General features: G+C 45.5%; 1 protein-coding gene across 1 annotated transcript in view; it reads right to left on the reverse strand.

Annotated features, from left to right (window-relative positions):
* Nucleotides 1-332: 332 nt before the first annotated feature.
* LOC139764835 (uncharacterized) overlaps nt 333-21,442 on the reverse strand; it is a 66,461-nt gene continuing 45,351 nt past the window's right edge. Inside the window, exons 9-19 of the mRNA XM_071691818.1 lie at nt 21,359-21,442; nt 19,649-19,784; nt 18,239-18,427; nt 17,062-17,184; nt 16,686-16,809; nt 15,873-16,026; nt 15,422-15,673; nt 15,032-15,265; nt 12,956-13,054; nt 5,058-5,239; nt 333-2,990 (exon numbers count right to left, since the gene is read on the reverse strand). The exon at nt 21,359-21,442 is cut by the window's right edge and continues 43 nt beyond it. Of these exons, the coding sequence (XP_071547919.1) occupies nt 2,931-2,990; nt 5,058-5,239; nt 12,956-13,054; nt 15,032-15,265; nt 15,422-15,673; nt 15,873-16,026; nt 16,686-16,809; nt 17,062-17,184; nt 18,239-18,427; nt 19,649-19,784; nt 21,359-21,442 (1,637 nt within the window). The 3' untranslated portion in view covers nt 333-2,930. The remainder of the gene's footprint in view (nt 2,991-5,057; nt 5,240-12,955; nt 13,055-15,031; nt 15,266-15,421; nt 15,674-15,872; nt 16,027-16,685; nt 16,810-17,061; nt 17,185-18,238; nt 18,428-19,648; nt 19,785-21,358) is intronic.

Genomic DNA, 21,442 nt, shown 5'->3' on the forward strand with positions numbered 1-21,442 from the left:
TACTCATCTTTGTTCTTAAAGACGATGACCTCTCTTTCCACACATTCCTCGATGCGCTCAGGACCTTTGCCCCCTCACCCACCCTATGGTTCATGTCAGCTCCCATGGTTCCATTCGCTGCCATATCTACTCCCAGGTAGAGGTGTAGTGGTTACCATTACCGACCATGAGTCACCAAGAGCCACCTTGTGGTCGGACTCGCTTTAAACCCGACCCAGATGTTCATCCTCCCCTCTGGGCTAGTCTTTGAATAAGTGCCTGGCCTAGACTGGTGTGTGTTTGTGTGTCGCTTTATAAGCATAACTCAGGATATTGATGGAACAACAGATTCTTCCAGGTTGATTTTATTATATACAGTATAAAAATAGACTCTGAGCTACGAGTGCAGTGGCCACACCTGCAGCCTGGCCACCCATGGCCGCACAGACGCTGCAGATGGGCCACAGACGGGAGGGAGGGTCCTGGGGTGGAGGGATGGGGGGGAGGGGGTTCGTTAAGAGCATGATAAGAAGGGATATGTACAGTGACGAGTTGTCTCAAGCCCGACCTCTCGTTGGTTTCGTATCTGCACTGCCAACATCATCGTCCACCGTGTCTGCTGGTGACGTACGCAACACATTGAGTTTAGTTGAATTGAACTTATAGTTGGTCGTCCTTATGACGAGGGGGTCCCTGGGGCCAGACAGACCTGGTCGTCTTTATGACGAGGGGGCCTCTGGGACCAGACGGAGCTGGTCGTCTTTATGATGAGGGGGCCCTAGCATCTGCTGGGACCTGGCTAATCTAACAACAATAACAACAACATATTTTTGTTTACATGTTACTCATTTTTGTAGTGTGAACAATAAATGCTCATAACCTGCAGATTATGCATTAGATATTTTGCTTCTCTTGAATTTACAGTACTACAGATCATATGTCCAATACAGCTTTTGGTAATTGTACCGTCACAGTGTAGCTGGGCTGACGTAGAATACCATAATTATTTTCATATTAAGCATAGGAAATACGTTCACTTTTTTTTTTTAAAGTGTGTTACATTACTTTTCACGTTACAAGACTCGCCATCGATCACTGTACGTAATAACTTCTCCAGTTTCCTTAAACTTCACAACGTCTCTTTCGACTTGATAGATATGAGAGGTGGCAGAGACATCACACTTCAGAACGTCGCTTAAATGACAAGAGAAATTTCAGTGTTCACAACACTTGTTTTTAAAATACCGGTTGACCGAGTCCAACAGTTATTCATCACATGAGACTAACGTGTTACAGGTGATCAATGAGACATTGGTTAGGTTAAGCGATGTTCTTGAAGTCGTCGGGTGGAGAGCTTTTGTGAGGCACAGCAACGCTGACGGTAGTGAAGAACTACAGACAGGTGCTGCAGGCTTGATCTGACCGTATGCGACTCTCACACGGCACCTGAGGGAGGCACACGTCACCTCGGGTGCTACTACGCCAGCTACTGGTGTGCCAAGGGGTCAAACACCGAGTGAGAGTCGAATACAAGAAATCTTACCTAATTTGGCCTTCTGTGTGTATACGTGTGTGTGTGTGTGTGTGTGTGTGTGTGTGTGTGTGTGTGTGTGTGTGTGTTAGTGTGGCACTATACATTAGGTAATAGGAATATATTTTCAGATGATATATTCTACAGTCTTTGTATCTGGTACTCTGTAAGAGTAGGTTATGAGATCGCTCCAGTGTCACATCATCGACACGCCCTTTTTTTTATTGTCTTTTCTCGGACCACGACGGCTGAGGACTGCAGCGTTCTTGTGAACTCTGGTGGCTTCTTTAGGATGGATCGTAGTCCCACTAGCACAACCACCAGGGTTCCTGCACGAGGCTTGGGACACGTAGCACGTATTGTCTGGCGTTCTCGAGGTGGGTCTCTTGGTCCGCGTGTCTTTTCAGGCGCTTCATTGAGGATAATGTGACTGGAGACCGTCCATTGACTTGGCCGCTCCGGAAACTCCCTCAGCAGGATATGTTCCTGACTGTGTGTGTGTGTGTCAGCTGATGATGCCGCTGAGAGGGGAGATTGGCAAGGGGAAGGGGGATCAGTTATTTGGGATGTTTCTCGGGAGTTAGACTGGGGTGGGAGAATGGGACTTGGGTACAATGGGTTCATGTTGGGGCGTCTCTAGGTACAAGGGAGAAATATTAGGGGAGGGAACTCTTGGGGAGGAAAGTTGAGTTGAGGATACCTGGGGAGACAAGATCTTGGTGACGGTCCGCTGGGAAGAGGAACCCAGGGGTCGGGAGAGCTCGGGGGAGGGAATCTGACGGGGAGACAACTGAGGGGAGGAGTGCAGGGAGGGGCTGTGGCGGGATGACTGCTCAGATGAGTGCTGGGGAGAGGAAGATTCCTCACCTGAGGAACTTTGGTGTGAAGACTGCCGAGCAGGGCAGCTGTGGGGAGGAGGACTTGCCTCAGATGTGTGGCGCTGGTGGGGAGATGACTGAGAAGAATGTTGTGGGGGAGATTGCTGAGAGGAGGGAGGTGCAGGCGAAGACATAGCTGGCGAAGGAATCTGACGAGGGGATAACTGGGGAGAAGGTTGCTGGGAAGAACGACATTGCTGGGGAGAAGAGTTCTGGGGGGAAGGCTGTTGAGGGGAGTGTTGGGGAGAATGAGAGTCCGTGGGAGAAGAGCTTTGCTGAGGAGGTGTCTGCGGGGGAGATGGTTGCGGGGAGGAACGGTGAGGTGGAACAGGGTAGGCATACTCCTCCGTCGCTGGAGTTGACACTTTCTGGCTGGGGCTAGGGAAGGGAGGGAGGACGATGGGGAGGAACTGCGTGTGGGCGTGGAAGGGTGGGATGCGTGGGAGGGGCCGGGCGGAGATGTGGGCCTGGGAGCCACCTTCCTCAGTGGGAGGGGCGGCTGGGGGGAAGGTGACGGGAGTTGCCGGGGCGGCCGCTGTCTGTCAGCAGGAGCCGTCTGAGTCTGGGTGGTGGGACAGCTCCTGGTGTCGTCGCCACAAGTTCTGAAAATCAAACGTAAACTTTTGTTAAAACTTTTTCGTTGAACACGTACAACGAGTTTAAATGCTTACTTAAACATCATTTATCATATTTTAAGTTAGTTAAGCATAAAAGGAAGGGAGCGAATAGCTTTATAGCCAGTGTCAGTCTACAACCTTGTAGCTTAATAACACGAAAGTGAAAAATGCTATTGATGTTGCCACTGGCTGCATCATAATTACGGCCCTTGGTTACGATGGAGTGACCCTTGACCCCGGGTCAGAGGCCAGACAACTAAATATACAGAGGCCACATGTGGCTTCCACGTCACTATCCTGTTCCTACCACAATGTAGTCAAAGGAAACTGATTATCTCGCAGTAGAAAATGAATCGGTTTGTTATGTGACCTTCCCATGTACCGACCCGCCCTCGGGTTAGTACACCTCCACTACCGCCTGCTTCCACCACACTGAGAGGTAACATCTCCACTGTGACCAACATCGTGTGGTGGCGTCTGACTGTCGTGGTCCACTCCACTGTCCACTCCCGGTGTGCAGGGCCGGGGCGTCCCACATCTCCACTAGGTGGCTAGTTAGCACTCAACACACTATCCAGTTTCTGTGCTCGCATTACGTTCTTTTCAGTTATCATATTCCTATGCAATGTAACTCTTAAGATGAAATGAATGAGATTGAATAATTACACTTGAATAATCATTAATCAAGTCATTTTCACATATTTATATTGACCAATTATGTAGTTACTAGATAATGTCTTACTAATTAGGTAGTTACTAGATGATGAGTCTTGGATGAAGATTCTGACTAGATCATTTACTGATCCTTGATGGGTCTATCAAAATCAAATTCTTAATATTATATCTTATTTCTGTCTCGGAAAGCAAAAATGGGTATGTTTGAAGGAATAGTGGTTCCAACAATGTTGTATGGTTGCGAGGCGTGGGCTATGGATAGAGTTGTGCGCAGGAGGATGGATGTGCTGGAAATGAGATGTTTGAGGACAATGTGTGGTGTGAGGTGGTTTGATCGAGTAAGTAACGTAAGGGTAAGAGAGATGTGTGGAAATAAAAAGAGCGTGGTTGAGAGAGCAGAAGAGGGTGTTTTGAAATGGTTTGGGCACATGGAGAGAATGAGTGAGGAAAGATTGACCAAGAGGATATATGTGTCGGAGGTGGAGGGAACGAGGAGAAGAGGGAGACCAAATTGGAGGTGGAAAGATGGAGTGAAAAAGATTTTGTGTGATCGGGGCCTGAACATGCAGGAGGGTGAAAGGAGGGCAAGGAATAGAGTGAATTGGAGCGGTGTGGTATACAGGGGTTGACGTGCTGTCAGTGGATTGAATCAGGGCATGTGAAGCGTCTGGGGTAAACCATGGAAAGCTGTGTAGGTATGTATATTTGCGTGTGTGGACGTGTGTATGTACATGTGTATGGGGGGGGGGGGGGGCATTTCTTTCGTCTGTTTCCTTGCGCTACCTCGCAAACGCGGGAGACAGCGACAAAGTATAAAAAAAAAAAAAAAAAAAAAAAAAAATTCTGTCTCGTAGTTATTATGATCAAGTTAGGTGAACGGTTGTCCTCATTAACATAGTTATTTTGCTTTATAGCGCGAGTGTTGCCAAACACACACACACACACACACACACACACACACACACACACACACACACACACACACACATACACACACACATAGAGCTGAGCTGGCATACCAGTCTCGCTAGTTCTGCCAAGGCGAGTCTACTGTCTTCCTCGACTCTGAGACAACAATTAGTCGCAATTCTGAGAGTCAGCAACCCTGAAAGTCAACAGCGCAGAGGATTTACTTGCCAGTAATTATGGCGAGGTACTGGCGCAAGGCTGGGCCAGAGCGTAGCGCTCACCGCAGGAAAGTCAGAGAGTTACGAAGAACGAGTAGTGTGAGTTCCGTGTGTTTGTGAGAGATATAGTGTATGTTTGTGGAATGGATGCCAGCAGCAGCTCACGTGTAGGTGAGACAGAAAAATATGACGCAGCCACTTGGGTCCATGGAGTGAAACTTCAGGGAGAGTGAGCGAGGCGGTGACTTACATGGCGGAGGGAGGAGAGGCTCTTGAGTATAACCCATTTGTCTGGCGAGACGAGCGGCTCCGAGAGGGACCTGGGCTCCCCTGAGGACCTTCTGCCAGACTCATATCCGGAGGAGGTGACGCTGACGGTGCGCACGTCTTCGTCCTGTCCGGAGGTGGCGCTCCCCGGCCGTGACGACACACCTGAGGGAGGAAAGACACGATGTTAGCGAGGGGTATCTACGGAGGAAGGGTGAGGGTTATCTAGGGTGAGGAGGGTGTTGAGATGAGAGATGTGTAGATGGTGAGGAGGAGGGATATCTGGCTAGGGAGGGTAATGAAGGTAGCTGTATCTAGCAGCAGGTACGAGGTAAAGTTCATACGGGTTCGAGAGTGGGTGCAGGCATGATGAGAGGAACGAATGAGGGGAGTACAAGGAGGTTGATGCACCTCTTCTGGGAATGGTAGGTACATAGGCTACGTAAGTTAGATGAACAGTGCACAGAGGGAGTAAGAAGGCGAAAGAATTTCTTGGACTCATAGGCGGCTGGGCTTTCGAATGTAAGTCTCTGGGAAATTACTGTCACTCTTTACAATTTACTGATGCGTTCCCTGCCTGAACACTGTGCTCCGTTTTGGTCATCTACTTGAGGAAGGACACAGACAGAATGGAGAGAGTACAGGGGAAATTATCAGGATCATGCCCTGGCTGAGAAACAAATTCTCCTAAAAGCCGACTAAACGAATTAGATGTATTTAGTTTAGAAAAGAGAATGTTAAGAGGTGATCTGATGGAAGTATTCAAAATCATTTAAAGGCTTCCGTGATCACAACCTAACTAGCTACAACCGTATGACATCACTCGTAGTCATGGATACAAACTCGTGGGCAAACATTTTTCCTCGAATAAAACGCAGCAATTTTTCTTCAGCAGGAATGTTAACAGATGGAATGAGTCACCAGTTACAGTAATTGAAAACAATACGATTAATTTCTAGATCTTCCTCTGTGAAAAATTTGTATATGTTTCTGCTCCTCCCACGTTAATCCATGATCATCTGATCATTTCCGCCATCACAAACAGCCTCGTTAGGACCCAGTCGTCTGTTGCTGTTTGAATTCAGTTGTATTCAGCTGTATGAGGTGAGCGAATGAATGGTGATCGTTGCATATATCTCTTCACGGTGAAATGAAGGTTCTCCATATATATGTGATTATTACACGAAAGTGTACTTGGGAACTTATCGTGTTTCATTTCCTCGTGGACTCATAGGAATATATATATATATATATATATATATATATATATATATATATATATATATATATATATATATATATATATATATATATATATATATATATATAAACTCACAGGAAAAGAAAACACGAGTCCTAAACTTTCGTCTGTATTGCAAGATAATCTCAAACATTCTCAAGTCCTCTCATCACAAAAAGCAGTAGAAGGTACATAACATAAGTATTAGTGTTTACATTTGTCAGTTGCCATTTTGATCTCATAACTTGTAGCCAGTTGTTGTGACGGCATATCTTCCATCTTATACATACCATCATTCAAATTTACTGCATTGCGTTGATTTATGATACATGACAATCGGTAGCCATTCTGTTTGACAGCTTGACGTATAAATACGACTGCTATGTTCCCAATCAATACAGTGGTCATTGTCTCTGCTGTGCACAAACGAAGAGCTAGATTTACAGCCTGTCGTAATGGAGTGGTAATGTTGAGTCATCCACTTGTTAGAATGTTCCCTGTCTGTCCTTCATAAGCCTTGCCACAACTCTGGCAAGGCATTTGATGAACACATCCACCATCTTTACCAGAATCTGGACTATTCTTAATCAGTCTACCTCTGTTGGTGAAATTTTATGTATAAACTACATTGATTTCGCGAAGCTGAATCATTCCTCCTAAAGATAACAAGTATTTCTTAGGCTTGTTCTTGACCTTAGAACTTATGTTCTACAATGTTCTTTTAGCCTTAAACCTAACACTTTCCAATATAACTGGCAGGGTAACAGATATGCTGAAAGTTTTCTTATGAGTATTCAGGATCACAAATACTCAAACGTCCCAGAAATAGTCCTTATAATACCGACATCTTGATGGATTTAATGTGGACAGAAGAATAGTGGATACATCCACCTGTGTAAGTTGACTTCTTACGAACCTTAGATTTAAATTCATTTTGAGATTTTACAATTAGAACATCTTGAAATGATAGTCTACTTCTTTTTGTACCTCAGAATTTTATGCTGGGCACCAAAATGTTTGAATTGTATGAAGATTCGTAAACGTCTTTCTCCTCTGATCGTCAACATAACAATACCAAATAAAGTCACAAGTTCCTGGCAGCAACTCAGTTTCATAGAATGTCATGTAAATGTGACTTAAAATTGGTGAAAGCACATTTCCATTTGCTCATTCCAAATTGTTGCCTGTAATAAATGCTCATTTCCAGTGCAAACACCGTCAGGTACTCAAATGTCCAGAAGCTTAATGAAAACCTCACGAGACTTAGGGAGTCCAACATATAGAGCTCTTCCTTCAAATATTCATGTTCACGTGTGACAAACAAGACAGTGTCTACAGAAGAGGGAGACTCAGTTTTACTATTGCATGAGGACAGGTGGTAGATCCCGTCTTTTGTTTGTACACAGCACAGACCGTGACCTCTGTATGTATTGGACACCGAGAAGTAGCAATTATACGTCAAACTGCCGGACAGAAAGGCTATTGGTAGTGTCATGTATTGTACATCAATGCAATGCAATAAATGTGAGTGACGTCATGTATAAGGTGGACAACATTTTGTCACTAAAAGTTCAAAAGTCTCAAGATATTGAAATGGCGATTGACAAATACTTTTCTTACGTCCCTCCGTCTGCTTTTTGCGATTTGTGTCTCTCCGAATGTCTAGCAGTACAGACGAAAGCTTAAGACTCTTGTGTTTTCATTTTCTGTATGTATGATTTGTTGACCAGAGATCTATTGTGGATATAGAATATCGTTTTTTAAGTGTAATCATGATAAGAATCCGACAAACGTATGTATCCCCTACTCCTCGGCATCATGAGGTGCTTGAAATGTGTTTTGAGACCTGTGGAAAAGATTTTGACTTGCTATAGAAATATGGATGTGTTTGTCCGCAGAGTTTTTATTGTGTTAGTAAGGCGTGAGCTTCTTTTTTTGTTTTTGTCTATCATAATGTTTGCGTTACCAAATCCAGCGTATTCGTGTATTTTTTCCTTTTTTTTTGAAATCTCGGTTGTCAAGTCGACTGACCATGTATTGTACTTGCGAAGTGTGGATGGGTAAGTCTGTTGACGCTCGGTATTGCTGTTGGTATGTTAGCATAGTTGTGGCTGTGTGTGTACCTGACTGAGTGAATGCATTGGTTATGCCAGTATTATCAGTAGATCCAGTTGATGACAGAGACTGGCAATAAGACTACCATCTCAACACTGGATGGGAAGAACCGTATTCGTACACTAACGCTACCTATCACGTGCATATTGCATGTTGCAGTACGGGACACATAATGCTGAGAAACACTGCCAAACAAATCCGAGCAACTTTGACCTAACTATCCATTCTATTCTGAAATTAGAACGATGACAGTGGGTAGCCTGAAATGATGGCTGATATTTCAGCAATCTGTCCTGCAAGTTCTGAATGTGACGTGGATAAACTTCAAGGACAGTCTTTCCCTTAGACCTGATCACCTGCTTAAAAAAGGAAAATGTACGATCTGTTTCGGGAGATGAGTTTTGTTGAAGAAGGTGATATCTGGCATAGATTCTTTACACAGGTTTCGCTCACAAGTCAGAATGGATGTTATCCATACGCATCTGTTACTCCTCGGTGACACAGTTACCATATAGGACTGTGGCCATCTCCAACAGTATGCATAAGATGGGATGATGAATGATTGGCAAATATGTGTCTGGTTTTCACTGCGGCTCGATGCGTCTACGTATGTAGAAAACACTGATCTGTTGACAGGTATTAAAATAGTTGTCAGGGATGGCTATCTTAAAAAAAAAAAAGGATTGAAAATGATGATTGCGGGGTGGAAGAACGAGGTGGTGAATGTGTTTTAAGCATACATTCAATATTCATACTACGGAGCGCAGTCTGCGTCTGCCGGAGTCACACCTCCATATGGGGCTCCTGCAATAATACGTTACCTCTTGTAAGAATTTTGACTCTTCTCATGTACAATACATCATTTATCATTTTGCATCATCAATTAGGAAGCTTCGTGCGCAGTATTTCTTGATTATGGGAAATCTATGAATGATTTCACCGTAATAATCGTCTGATGACGATAGTTTACAACAGTTTTGGAGGTTGTTGAAGCTGTTACTCTCACGCTACAGACTGCTGTCATATGACTCACGCAAAAATAAAATCTGCAAAGTTTCTCGAGCTCACGGTAGAGGCTATGCAGTTCCTGAAGTCCAGCATTGTACGTCATGCGCAACTTGACAAGTTTTAGTTTGTGGACTTTGCTTCTCAAGTAGCTGGAACTGTAAAGTCGGAACTTGGAACTTTATGGTGAAGGTAACAGTAAATTATGGCCAAGTGACAAGTTTGAATTAGTGGGTTCGAACGAGCTCTGGTTGGATCTATGGGAATAACACATTATAAACATTTCTGATGGGAAAGAGTTGTTGTTGAATCACTTGGAGAGTGAGTTTGATCCTCTGTTTCTTTGTGAATCCAGTCAAAAATCAGTTGATGGATCCGAAACTGCTGTTTCCTCTTGGACTGAGTGGAAGAATTCTAATTTCACAGTAGCCGCTCAGTGGTTGGGGAACCCTAGATTGATGAGGTTTGAGGTTGGGGCCAAGTGTTGATGAAAATGAGTCAAAGGAAAGCCAGAGTTTACATGTATCATGAACATACAACAGACCTATGTATTATGTTAGTGTACATCAGAAATAGCAACTCGAGACAAGTTAGTAGATTCCCCACTCCTGCGTAAATGTATGTTACTTTGTAACAATGGACCATTAGTGAATAAGATGTACGACATATCCCTGCTACTGAGAACCATGCATTAATATCAGAGTACATACATATAATCATGGTCATACATGTATGATCGTACCTCACACACTTTTAACTGTTGACCTGCGAGATGTAACGTGACCTGGACGTGTTCAGTGTTACCTGGTGCCTGGGTCGTCTCCTGACGTGACATGAGTCGATGTGAACTGAGGCTGACCCACCGACCCTTCCTCATGACTTACCTGACCCCTCATGATGATGATGATGATGATGTACGCCTCACACCAACATCACCCTCCGCTCCCCACAAGAAATAAGTATAAGGGGAGAGAGTGTCATGATCCTGGTGCCGTATGTACGGGAATCTGATCTGATCACGCGAGTTTTCGTCCTTCAGTAACATAAATCTGAATTTGTCTCTCCCCTGCCACCTCAGACCTTCATGCATATTACTCGACCTTATTTCTGTGATGAGTGTGGCCTGCTTCCCCAAGTCTTAACTGGTGACTTTCATGCGAGTTTTTGATCCAGAATAGTTAGCAGTGACCAGTGGAGATGATGACCAGTGGAAATGATGACCAGTGGAAATGATGACTGTGGAGATGATGACTGTGGAGATCATGACCAGTGGCGATGATGACTGTGGAGATGATGATTGTGGAGATCATGACCATTGGAGATGATGACTGTGGACATGATGACTAGTGGAGATGGTGATTGTGGAGATGATGACTGTGGAGATCTTTACTGTAGAGATCATGACCAGTGGATATGATGACTGTGGAGATGATGACTGTGGATATCTTCACTGTAGAGATCATGACCAGTGGATATGATGAATGTGGAGATGATGACCAATGGAGATGATGACTGTAGAGATGATGACTGTGGAGATGATGACTGTGGAGATCTTCACTGTAGAGATCATAACCAGTGGATATGATGACTGTGGAGATGATGACCAATGGAGATGATGACTGTGGAGATCATGACTGCTGTTGTATATCAGACAAAAATCAAAACATCTGCACAAAATATTGAAAAGAATATCTATATACGAAAAAACTTGTTAAGGCTATGTAAAATCAAATTCCTACCAGCAGATAAAGATTAAATTTAGCAGAAGTGAAAGAGAATGAGCAGTAGACACTGCGTAGGAGCACGATGCAGTGTGGGAATGAGCTGGGCAAGTGGGTATTGACCCAGAGGCTAAGAGAACAGCAGCACCAAGGCGTCGCGTGGCTCATCTGCTCATAACATGAACACCAACTAACTGCTAAGCTTATGTCATCTCACAACCCAGTGGACGTAACTACCAGCAAGTCACGTTCAGGCTCAGGCTCGTGTCTACTGGGGTGGGGGAGAGAGTGTGTGTCTGCGGCAGTGTCCCGTGGTAGTGTGTGTGCCGATGCTACTGCCTACGGCCGTCTAGAAATCTACTGTCCACAGCTATGTACCAGGTGACGTTTGCTCCACACGGATGGTCCTGCGTCGGCCTCCATCCCTCACTCCTCCTACACCAGCCGGGTCGGGAGAACTTGAATCAGTCATAATATTTCCACACAACACCATCGGTGATCCTATGAACATTAATGTCATCCAAGCGACTTAACAAGGGGGGGAAACTAATGAACACTGAACACTATTTCTTTTTTTTTAAATGTTATATTAAAACAGGAAATCATCTGGTGTCACATGTTGACCAACGAATATTTATAAGTAAACTAAGAAATTTGATAGAGTTATTGTTGTGAATTATCATGAAAAATTAACTGGATGAATTAGAAAATGTAACGGATATTTAAAACAGGGAGTTGAGTCCTGCCAAGACAGCATCAAAACGCGAGATATTGACTGCATTAGAGATGAATGATAACATGTATCATGTGAGAGAAAAGTGTTGTCAAAAACTTCCCTCAAAAGTAGAACAGGTTAATTCAATTGTGTCAATATCAACGAAACATAATTCAGGACTACAGTCTCTCCTGCTTTATCATAGTATCTATATACATCACTCCTTTGCCACAGACCTCTCCATCCCCCATTCCCTTCCCTCACCAAACACAACATTAATGAATCATATGCTCACTGCAGTGACTCGATGAACCCTCGCAACCCAGCCGGTAACTTCACACCACAAGACACACACACACACATCTGAAACTCGACTCCCCAAGTATGTACGAGTTACACTTTCTAGTCCACATTCTGGACACAGATCGTTTCTGCAACATTACAAACATCGATTCATCATATCTCGTATGATATATATATATATATATATATATATATATATATATATATATATATATATATATATATATATATATATATATATATATATATATATATATATAGTGAAAAGGACCTCTATATCATTGCACTTTCTTATGCATTTCTGGCAGTGCTCACACAGCCAGTCACCCTCTGTATCGTTGTTACAGTTCATATCTGCTTAACCTTTACCCGGGTTCTCCCTCACTCACGGCATCTCCTTCTCCGCATCCACACCTTTTCTCTGTTTTGCCACATCACTGTTCCACCAGCACCCATCTCCCACGTTCCTAGGCCCCAATCCTACCTAGTCTATTTCCTTACGTTTCCCCTCTGTCTATATCCACCATGTCCATATCCTATACACATGTCCACCCTTTTCCCCCATTTCATAACCTCTCGTATTTCCGTCCTACATGCTTGCTTTCTTACATATCCCTCCCTCCCGTTGCCCTAACCCTGTCACCTGTTCTTTATTAACCCGATACCTGGTGCCATTCTGACCTCAGCCGATACCTACTATCCTCGCTATCCTCACGCTCATAACCCACTCTCCTCCTGTCTTCTGTACCCCTCCATCCTGCCCTGCTTCGTGTGGGACTCACCTGACGTGGCGGCCGAGGCCGTGGAGGCGCTGGGGGAAGAGGAGGGTAGGTGTCGCGGGGAGGCAGGGGTCTCTACTGGGGTCAGCTGCCGCTCCACACCTGCCGACACACATAGCCTGTCTAACCCGTCACCTTCATCAGCAATATATGGTACCAACATCCTGCCCTGATATATATATATATATATATATATATATATATATATATATATATATATATATATATATATACATATATATATATATATATATATATATATATATATATATATATATATATATATATTCTAGAAAGTTTGGAAGGAACACAGTGCCATGATCGAATGCCAGAGCAAAGATTATGTCTAATGATGCTAAAATAAAACGGAGACACTGAATGGAGTGTTTGCTCGATTGTCATTATTCTTGTTATTTATAGCTTGACATGTTGACATGATTCACTTCTCGAAAATATATATAAATCTTCAGAGAAAGTAGCCGGTATCAGAATAAACTGTGTTAAAAACTTGTCGGCATCTGACCTGTGGCCGATAAGCGGATTCATGAAAGAAAAATACATTATTTAGTTTAAAATGTCTCAGGAGAATTATATTTATGCAAATTGTAAATGTAGAATGTAGATAATCAGGCTGAAACTGAACCAAACATTAAGTGAGCAAAATGTATCGCAACCGAGCTGGGTCATGGGATAGGCCAGGTTATAGAAGATAGAATTATGTGTTTGTATATTGTACCGGACAAATGTCAACTGACATGAATCATGTTGATTGGAAGTTACATACGAGAAGGTGGTCAGAGCAGTGCACTACCACCCCTACCTGGACTGCTTGTGTTAATGGATCATCAGACCCTGGAGGCAGAGTTTGCATGGCCGTCTTGCCTCTGTGGGGGTCGAAGTGCTACAGTATCAGATTACACAAGCTCAGTTGTTATATCAAAGAAGTAAATCAGGCATATATATCCCAGGTGGGAAGACATCAGGCCACCCCCACCCCCACTGGTTGACCCAACGAGTTTGACCCCTGCCGGTCACAGAATCATGGATGAACTCCGAGGGAACACGGTTCACTGATCATGTCATGCACGTCGCCGCTCTCATTTGTAATACATCAAGATGTGATTCATTCATGTTTTGTTCTTTTTGTTGTATCACTTATAATCTGAATGAAGATGAGCAGTGTTCGTGTGCCCGAAACTTCTCGTGCATTTCAAGAATAAAATGAAAATCAATATAGGACATTTGATTAACACTTTATATGATGAAGCAAAACGTGTGGTGATAGAAGAATAAGCAGGAAGCTAGTGAGTGTTAAATGATAATTTGGTTTTTAAAAAACAGTATGTATATATATTTATATACATAAGCTAATAAGTTTTCCCACTGTGACAAGGTGGCATTAAGAACGAACGAATCATGGCTTCATTTGCACACATCGATTCGCTAGTTGTCATGTACAGTGTACCAAAATCAAAGACTACCAATCACAGCTAAGCCCCATAAACTGCACAGTTTACATTGACGGATTCAAATGCCCTGGTTCAGTACAGTGACAGCACGTCACCCCCTGTATACCGCATTGCTCCTCCTCAATGTTCTAATACCGATGATCCAAAGAATCTTTCACTTCATCATATCATCATCCATGACTCCTCCCTTGCTCCTACCACATAGATTCTATTCATCAGTCTGTCTTCACTCATCTTCTCAATATATCCAAACCATTTCAGCACATGCTAGCAAGATTCACAGTCAGACAGCGGTTGCTAAACACATGCTCCGACCAACCCGCCCTGCGTCACATACCGTTCTCAAACAATCTCGTCCAATAATTCTACTAAGGATGCGATCCCATCATGCGTTTCCTCTCTGTTCTAGTACTGAGGGCCACCACTCCGCTGGTCCTCATTGCTCGAATGGGTCATCCACGACCGAGGTGTACTGGCATATCGCTAATATCCTTACCGGGGCTGAGGTACTTTCTGCCAAGACAGCCTTTCATCACGGACTCAGTAACAGTATCAGGGATACGTGTTGCAAAGGCTTCTCTTGTCCTCGACGCTAAGACTGGTTACTTACGCGTTTCCTGGGGAGGCTGGCCGGGCCTGGTCTGTGCCGACAGTCGCTTGGCTACTGCCGGCACTGGCGGGGAGTTGGATCGTATGACCGGCGTGGCGCACGGCGAGGCCACCAGCTCCTCACTCCTTGACGGCGTCATGGGTGGTAGGCGGCGTGGAGTGGGCGGCCGTGAGCCAGGTGAGGAGGGCTGGCTGCTGCATCTGCCGCTGACGGCGGTGTCCGCCCTTACTACCCCTGGAAAGATTTGCGTGTGGTTAGTAGATCATCTGTTTTCTGCAGCGGGAACATTTATGGATCGAATGTTTATATTTGGAACGTTACAAAAGGTAAAAAAAAAAGTATGGGATTAAGTTGGTTGTTTGCGTTCGCCTAACGTCGAAGAAAGAGCACCTTGTAGAGACGGAGATGACCCCGAGCTAGCAGGACGACTGCCGGGACCCAGGCAGTTGGCTGGGGTCAGAATCTTGGGCGAAGGTGGTCGTGACGCCGGGCGTGAGGCTTGGGCGGGGATCTCCGGCAGCGTGGGCGTCGAGTCGGCGCTCTGGAGCCGCTTGAGGAGGGTGGGGATGGGCGGGCTGGCGGTGCGGAGCGTCGCGTCGGCGGTGCCGGGCGCGAACTCCGGCACGTCGAAAGATGTCTCTCCTGCGGAGGAATTTATACTGAGGTGTTACCGTGTCGAGGTACAGTGTTCCGCTACGTAAGAAAAACCTGTTATGGAAGTTTCCTCCATAAACCATGAGCTGGTGACGCTGATGGTACGCATCACCTGTCACACACAGGTATGACTTGAACACTAGTGTACAACTGAACAGTGGGTCGGGGAACAGCACACCCTCCTCACCTGTGAGTTTCCTCATGAGTGCAGGCACAGGAGGGGAGGTGGACCGCACTAAGGGAGGGGACTGCGTCGTCACCACGTTCACGTCATCGTCGTCGTCTTCGTCCCTTTCCTCCACGTCGGCTGGGGTGGACAGGAGGGGTGAGGAGGGAGGTTGCTGCAGAAGAACACAGGAGTCATTATAATGTGCGGGAAGGAACGTGTTAGTCATATATGTTACAGACGAAACAAAGTTATATATGTTATAGACGAAACAAAGTCATATATGTTATAGACGAAACAAAGTCATATATGTTATAGACGAAACAAGAACACTTGGCCCTGTGAACAGTGAAATGTATTTCATCGAATTCTACAACAAAGACAAAAAATCTATACCAGATACATCGAAAATTGCTGATATTTGTGTGAGGTATTCTACCACTTATCACCAGAGTCACACTGAATATGTCTAGCAGCAAGCACTACTGATATGCCAAGCAAAATGCTCTATGAATATATCATGTTCCTCTCTACTGACCAAGAGACCTCGAAACTAGCATTTGTTTACCCGAAGAAGGAAACGTTATGACGTAATGAATATATATATATATATATATATATATATATATATATATATATATATATATATATATATATATATATATATATATATATATATTAGATTTTAAAACCTACGACTTGGGCTTCTTTTTATATTGAGTATTTATGCGTTCGAGTCGGAGATTTAGTGAGACAAAAGCAATGTTCAACAGCTGTCAGTCTCGGGTGGTATCAGTGGGGACGGGAGGAGGAGGAGGAGGTGGGCGTGGTTACCTTAGCAGGCTCGGGTGTGTGAGGCTGGTGGAGGGCGGGCGTGAGGGACTGCTTGATGGGCGGCCACTGCTTGGAGGAGGAGGAGGTCCGGCTGCCACGCCTTCTGTCTCGTGGTGATGGAGACCTGTGGGGCCCAGACCAACACATGAACTCTCATGGTTAATGTTGTTGTCATATTTCAGAAAATCTTATCTCAAAACTTGTTTTATATAATAACTTCTGGCGATATTTTTTTTTTCTTGACTCGTCTGAAAAGTTTTTTCTTGATATATTGAAAGCACAACCAATATAAAGTGATATAACCCATTCACAGGATCATGTACGATATATGATAGTGAGGAACGAAATCAGATGAGATAAAAGACAAAAGGACAACCTGGAGATGTCAGAGGAGAGAGATTCCTGGCGAGACTTGTCCCAGGTCTTGCGTCGGCGTCGCTGTGGCTGCGGCTGGTCGCTCTCCTCCGTGGCTGTGTCTCGATCGCACCGACTCAACGACCTGCACAGCAACACACAACACTGTGAACTATCCAGTGACTCCACGGCAAGGACTGGGTCCACTGCAAGGACTGGCTCCACTGCAAGGACTGGCTCCACTGCAAGGACTGGGTCCACTGCAAGGACTGGCTCCACTGCAAGGACTGGCTCCACTGCAAGGACTGGGTCCACTGCAAGGACTGGGTCCACTGCAAGGACTGGCTCCACTGCAAGGACTGGGTCCACTGCAAGGACTGGCTCCACTGCAAGGACTGGCTCCACTGCAAGGACTGGGTCCACTGCAAGGACTGGGTCCACTGCAAGGACTGGCTCCACTGCAAGGACTGGGTCCACTGCAAGGACTGGGTCCACTGCAAGGACTGGCTCCACTGCAAGGACTAGGTCCACTGCAAGGACTGGCTCCACTGCAAGGACTGGGTCCACTGCAAGGACTGGGTCCACTGCAAGGACTGGGTCCACTGCAAGGACTGGGTCCACTGCAAGGACTGGGTCCACTGCAAGGACTGGGTCCACTGCAAGGACTGGCTCCACTGCAAGGACTGGGTCCACTGCAAGGACTAGATACTGTACTTATAAAGGACTGAGTCCATTACAAGGACTTATGAAACACAGAAACGCAATTACACACAGAGAAACACGAACACATGTGAACTTGAGGCAGAAAAATCCCTATATATTCAAATCCTGACGGCGATACAAGTTGAGGCGGACCTACATACAAATCTCTCATGATGTGTCACAGATGCTCTCAGTCTCTGTCTATGAGACTGAGAGGTAGAGTTTTATGGTAAGAATTACGGAGGGTCAACAACACCTTCGTGTTCAGACAGGACAACCCTCCAGCTCTGCTGACACAAGGTCGTGTCCTCAGGCTTGGGAAGGACATTCCCTAGGGACGAGGGTGGTCCACCGCCGGACAGGTGGTCTGTTAGTGAGTTTCAGTCGAAACAGAAGTCGTGACTGTTTTTGTATGTGGGGTCTGATGCCTGTGAATAATGTGGCGTTTGATAACCAGTATTTAAACTTGGTACGACATTAGTTGTGTGTGTACTGACCTGGTGGTCCGTCGTCTGAACCTCCTGCTGGAGTATGGGTCCTTCTCCGACTGCTTCCTGTAGGGTCTGTCGCTTTGGTTGTGACCCCAGGGCGGCCGGGCGTCGCTGCTCTGGCCACTGTCGCGGGGCAAGGAGGACGTCTTGTTCCTGCTGGCCCGCCGCCGGGACTCCCGTCTTGGACTGTCCCTGCTGGGGGGTGGGAGGGAACACTGGAGTCACTCGGGGTTCCAATGAGGATTCCAGGTTATGAGAATAAACAACCGGGAAACAGACTTTTTTTTTCTGTTTGTGAACACAATAAATTCAAAGACGTCTTTCTACGGTGTTCTGTTTTGTTTGAAATGTATAGACGACACAAAAGATTGCCTTGCAAGCAAGTAATGTCTCGTAGATAATGTTCAAGTCTCTTAATGACAATAGAAAGAAGAAGAAATCATGGTGGTGAACTCCACCGACTCCTTTACCTTCATTTTGATCCTGTGTGCCACGTTCACTTGTGTCTCTGTACCTGGTATCAAGTGTTGGAGAAGAGAATCTCGTCAGTATCCAACGAGGACTACTGAACGTACTCCCACAGCCAGCTCAGGAGTGAGTTGCTATGGTGATGTTTGATCTAAATACCAAGTGAAGTTTACGTGTGTGTAATACTAGGTAGTACCTGTCTGGTGCACAGTTTTGGACTTACGTTTCCTTGATGTGTGCCACCTCTCAGACGGAGGGTCAGTACTTGCCAGGTGAAGGAGCCTCATCACACTGGGTGCCACACTCACCTGTCAGGAGGAGGGTCGTCACACTGGGTGCCACACTCACCTGTCAGGAGGAGGGTCGTCACACTGGGTGCCACACTCACCTGTCAGGAGGAGGGTCGTCACACTGGGTGCCACACTCACCTGTCAGGAGGAGGGTCGTCACACTGGGTGCCACACTAACCTGTCAGGAGGAGGGTCGTCACACTGGGTGCCTCACTAACCTGTCAGGAGGAGGGTCGTCACACTGGGTGCCACACTAACCTGTCAGGAGGAGGGTCGTCACACTGGGTGCCACACTAACCTGTCAGGAGGAGGGTCGTCACACTGGGTGCCTCACTAACCTGTCAGGAGGAGGGTCGTCACACTGGGTGCCACACTAACCTGTCAGGAGGAGGGTCGTCACACTGGGTGCCACACTAACCTGTCAGGAGGAGGGTCGTCACACTGGGTGCCTCACTAACCTGTCAGGAGGAGGGTCGTCACACTGGGTGCCACACTAACCTGTCAGGAGGAGGGTCGTCACACTGGGTGCCTCACTAACCTGTCAGGAGGAGGGTCGTCACACTGGGTGCCTCACTAACCTGTCAGGAGGAGGGTCGTCACACTGGGTGCCACACTCACCTGTCAGGAGGAGGGTCGTCACACTGGGTGCCACACTAACCTGTCAGGAGGAGGGTCGTCACACTGGGTGCCACACTCCCTGGAGGGGGGCCCCCGGTACTTGGTGGGGGTGATGACCCGGTCGGTGATGTAGTCGGCCGGGTAGTCGTACTGCTGGGCCGACGTGAGACGTTGACCTGGGGAGGTGGACAACGATGATCAGTAAGTGAGGCCCAGGATGATGCTGTCTACACACGTGCACATGTATTTTTTCGTGAACAACCACGACCACACCGTCGTCCACATGCACTGCGGCTGGGAAGTACATTTTGTATGACTGTATAACAGAATCAGACTATGAAGTATTACTCAATGGAGCGTTGAGCGTATGAAGTATTACTTATTGAAGCGTTGAGCGTATGAAGTATTACTTAATGAAATGTTGAGCGAAGTGATTTCAGTCGAGAGGTGCCAGCCGACTTAGCTATTCTGTCTTTAAACAAAAGATGTTTATATTGCTAAAAACCAGCGACCCTTAATATTTCAACTACAATTATCAGTTATATGTAAACCTGTTGTTAGAGAAGCGGCAGATAGTCTCTGTGTCTACGGCTGGTACATGGCAGGATCCGAAATGATACATGTGTCAAAATCTGGTATACGTCCGAGACGTGAAGTTCACAAAATAGTGAACCCTCGTCATCAGCAGGTCCAACGTGAAGCAGGTGTCAGTACGACAGTGACAACATCAGCGGACAACAAGATAAAACAATACAAAGATGACAAAGTCTCATTTTCAGAAGAAACAACTTGAGGTTGAACCATCTCTTGTCACAGTTCAAACATGAATTTGCCCCATTTTGTAAGTATAAGTGTGGTGCACCGCCATTTTTAAGTTATCTATGTCAACAGGATTGTTCACATAGGAGATGATTTACTCGAAAGAGTAGCTGAAAGTGACAACGTAAATAACTTTAGAAAATAACGAGATATTTTGCTTCAAGGTTACAAGCCTGACGTTATTAACACCCACGTAAATATAAAGGTTTTAGGGGTAGCTCGTGAAGTCATCTCGTTGCTTTTTTGCTCTTCAGACGAGAAGCTTGATTTTTTTTCGTCTCTTCTGCTAACATACACACAGCCACTGGGCTGCTGGTGTTTTCATATCTATCACTAAGATTAGAAGAAAAGTTTCAGTTGGTTATCATAAAGATATAGGTGTTAGAATAATCAGATGTCCGTAGCAAGATCTGGCTGCAGTAATTATCATTCAAGTTCTCCATAACATTCATTGCCAGACAACCAAGGATCATCATGCATTAACGTGTGAGTGTCTTGAAGACATGACAAAAGATGTGTGGCAACTATGAATGGACACGCATCTGTATGACACCCGCACCCCTTCCTCTACTTCTCTGTACACTTTTTCATTTATTCCTTCGTCTAACTGCATTATTAATGTTATTATTTCTAGTATAACGTTTGATCTATCTGACGTTGATTAATCTACATGGAAACCACTTTATTCAAACGCTGTATAAGTGTATCAAGGTATCGCAGGCAAGACGAGGAATAAAACAGATTAGGTTAAGAAAAGACAAGACAGTGAAGATAACGTAGGAGATGAAGGATGTAAAAGAAGAGAACAAAGGAGAGAACAAACGAGATAAGAAACAGAAAAAGAGTTGGAGGAGAAGACAGACAAGGGAGGCAATATGCTCAGACGAGGAGGGAGAAACAGACGAGACGATGAGGAGGAAGAGGGAGGTACCTGTGGCAGCCTGGAGTAAGGTGAGGAGGGTGGCACGGTCCAGCAGGCCAGAGGACGCCAGCAGCACCTCCGGCGTGATGCCCA

This window comes from Panulirus ornatus, chromosome 4 (assembly GCF_036320965.1).
Source record: "Panulirus ornatus isolate Po-2019 chromosome 4, ASM3632096v1, whole genome shotgun sequence".
NCBI lineage: Eukaryota > Metazoa > Arthropoda > Malacostraca > Decapoda > Palinuridae > Panulirus > Panulirus ornatus.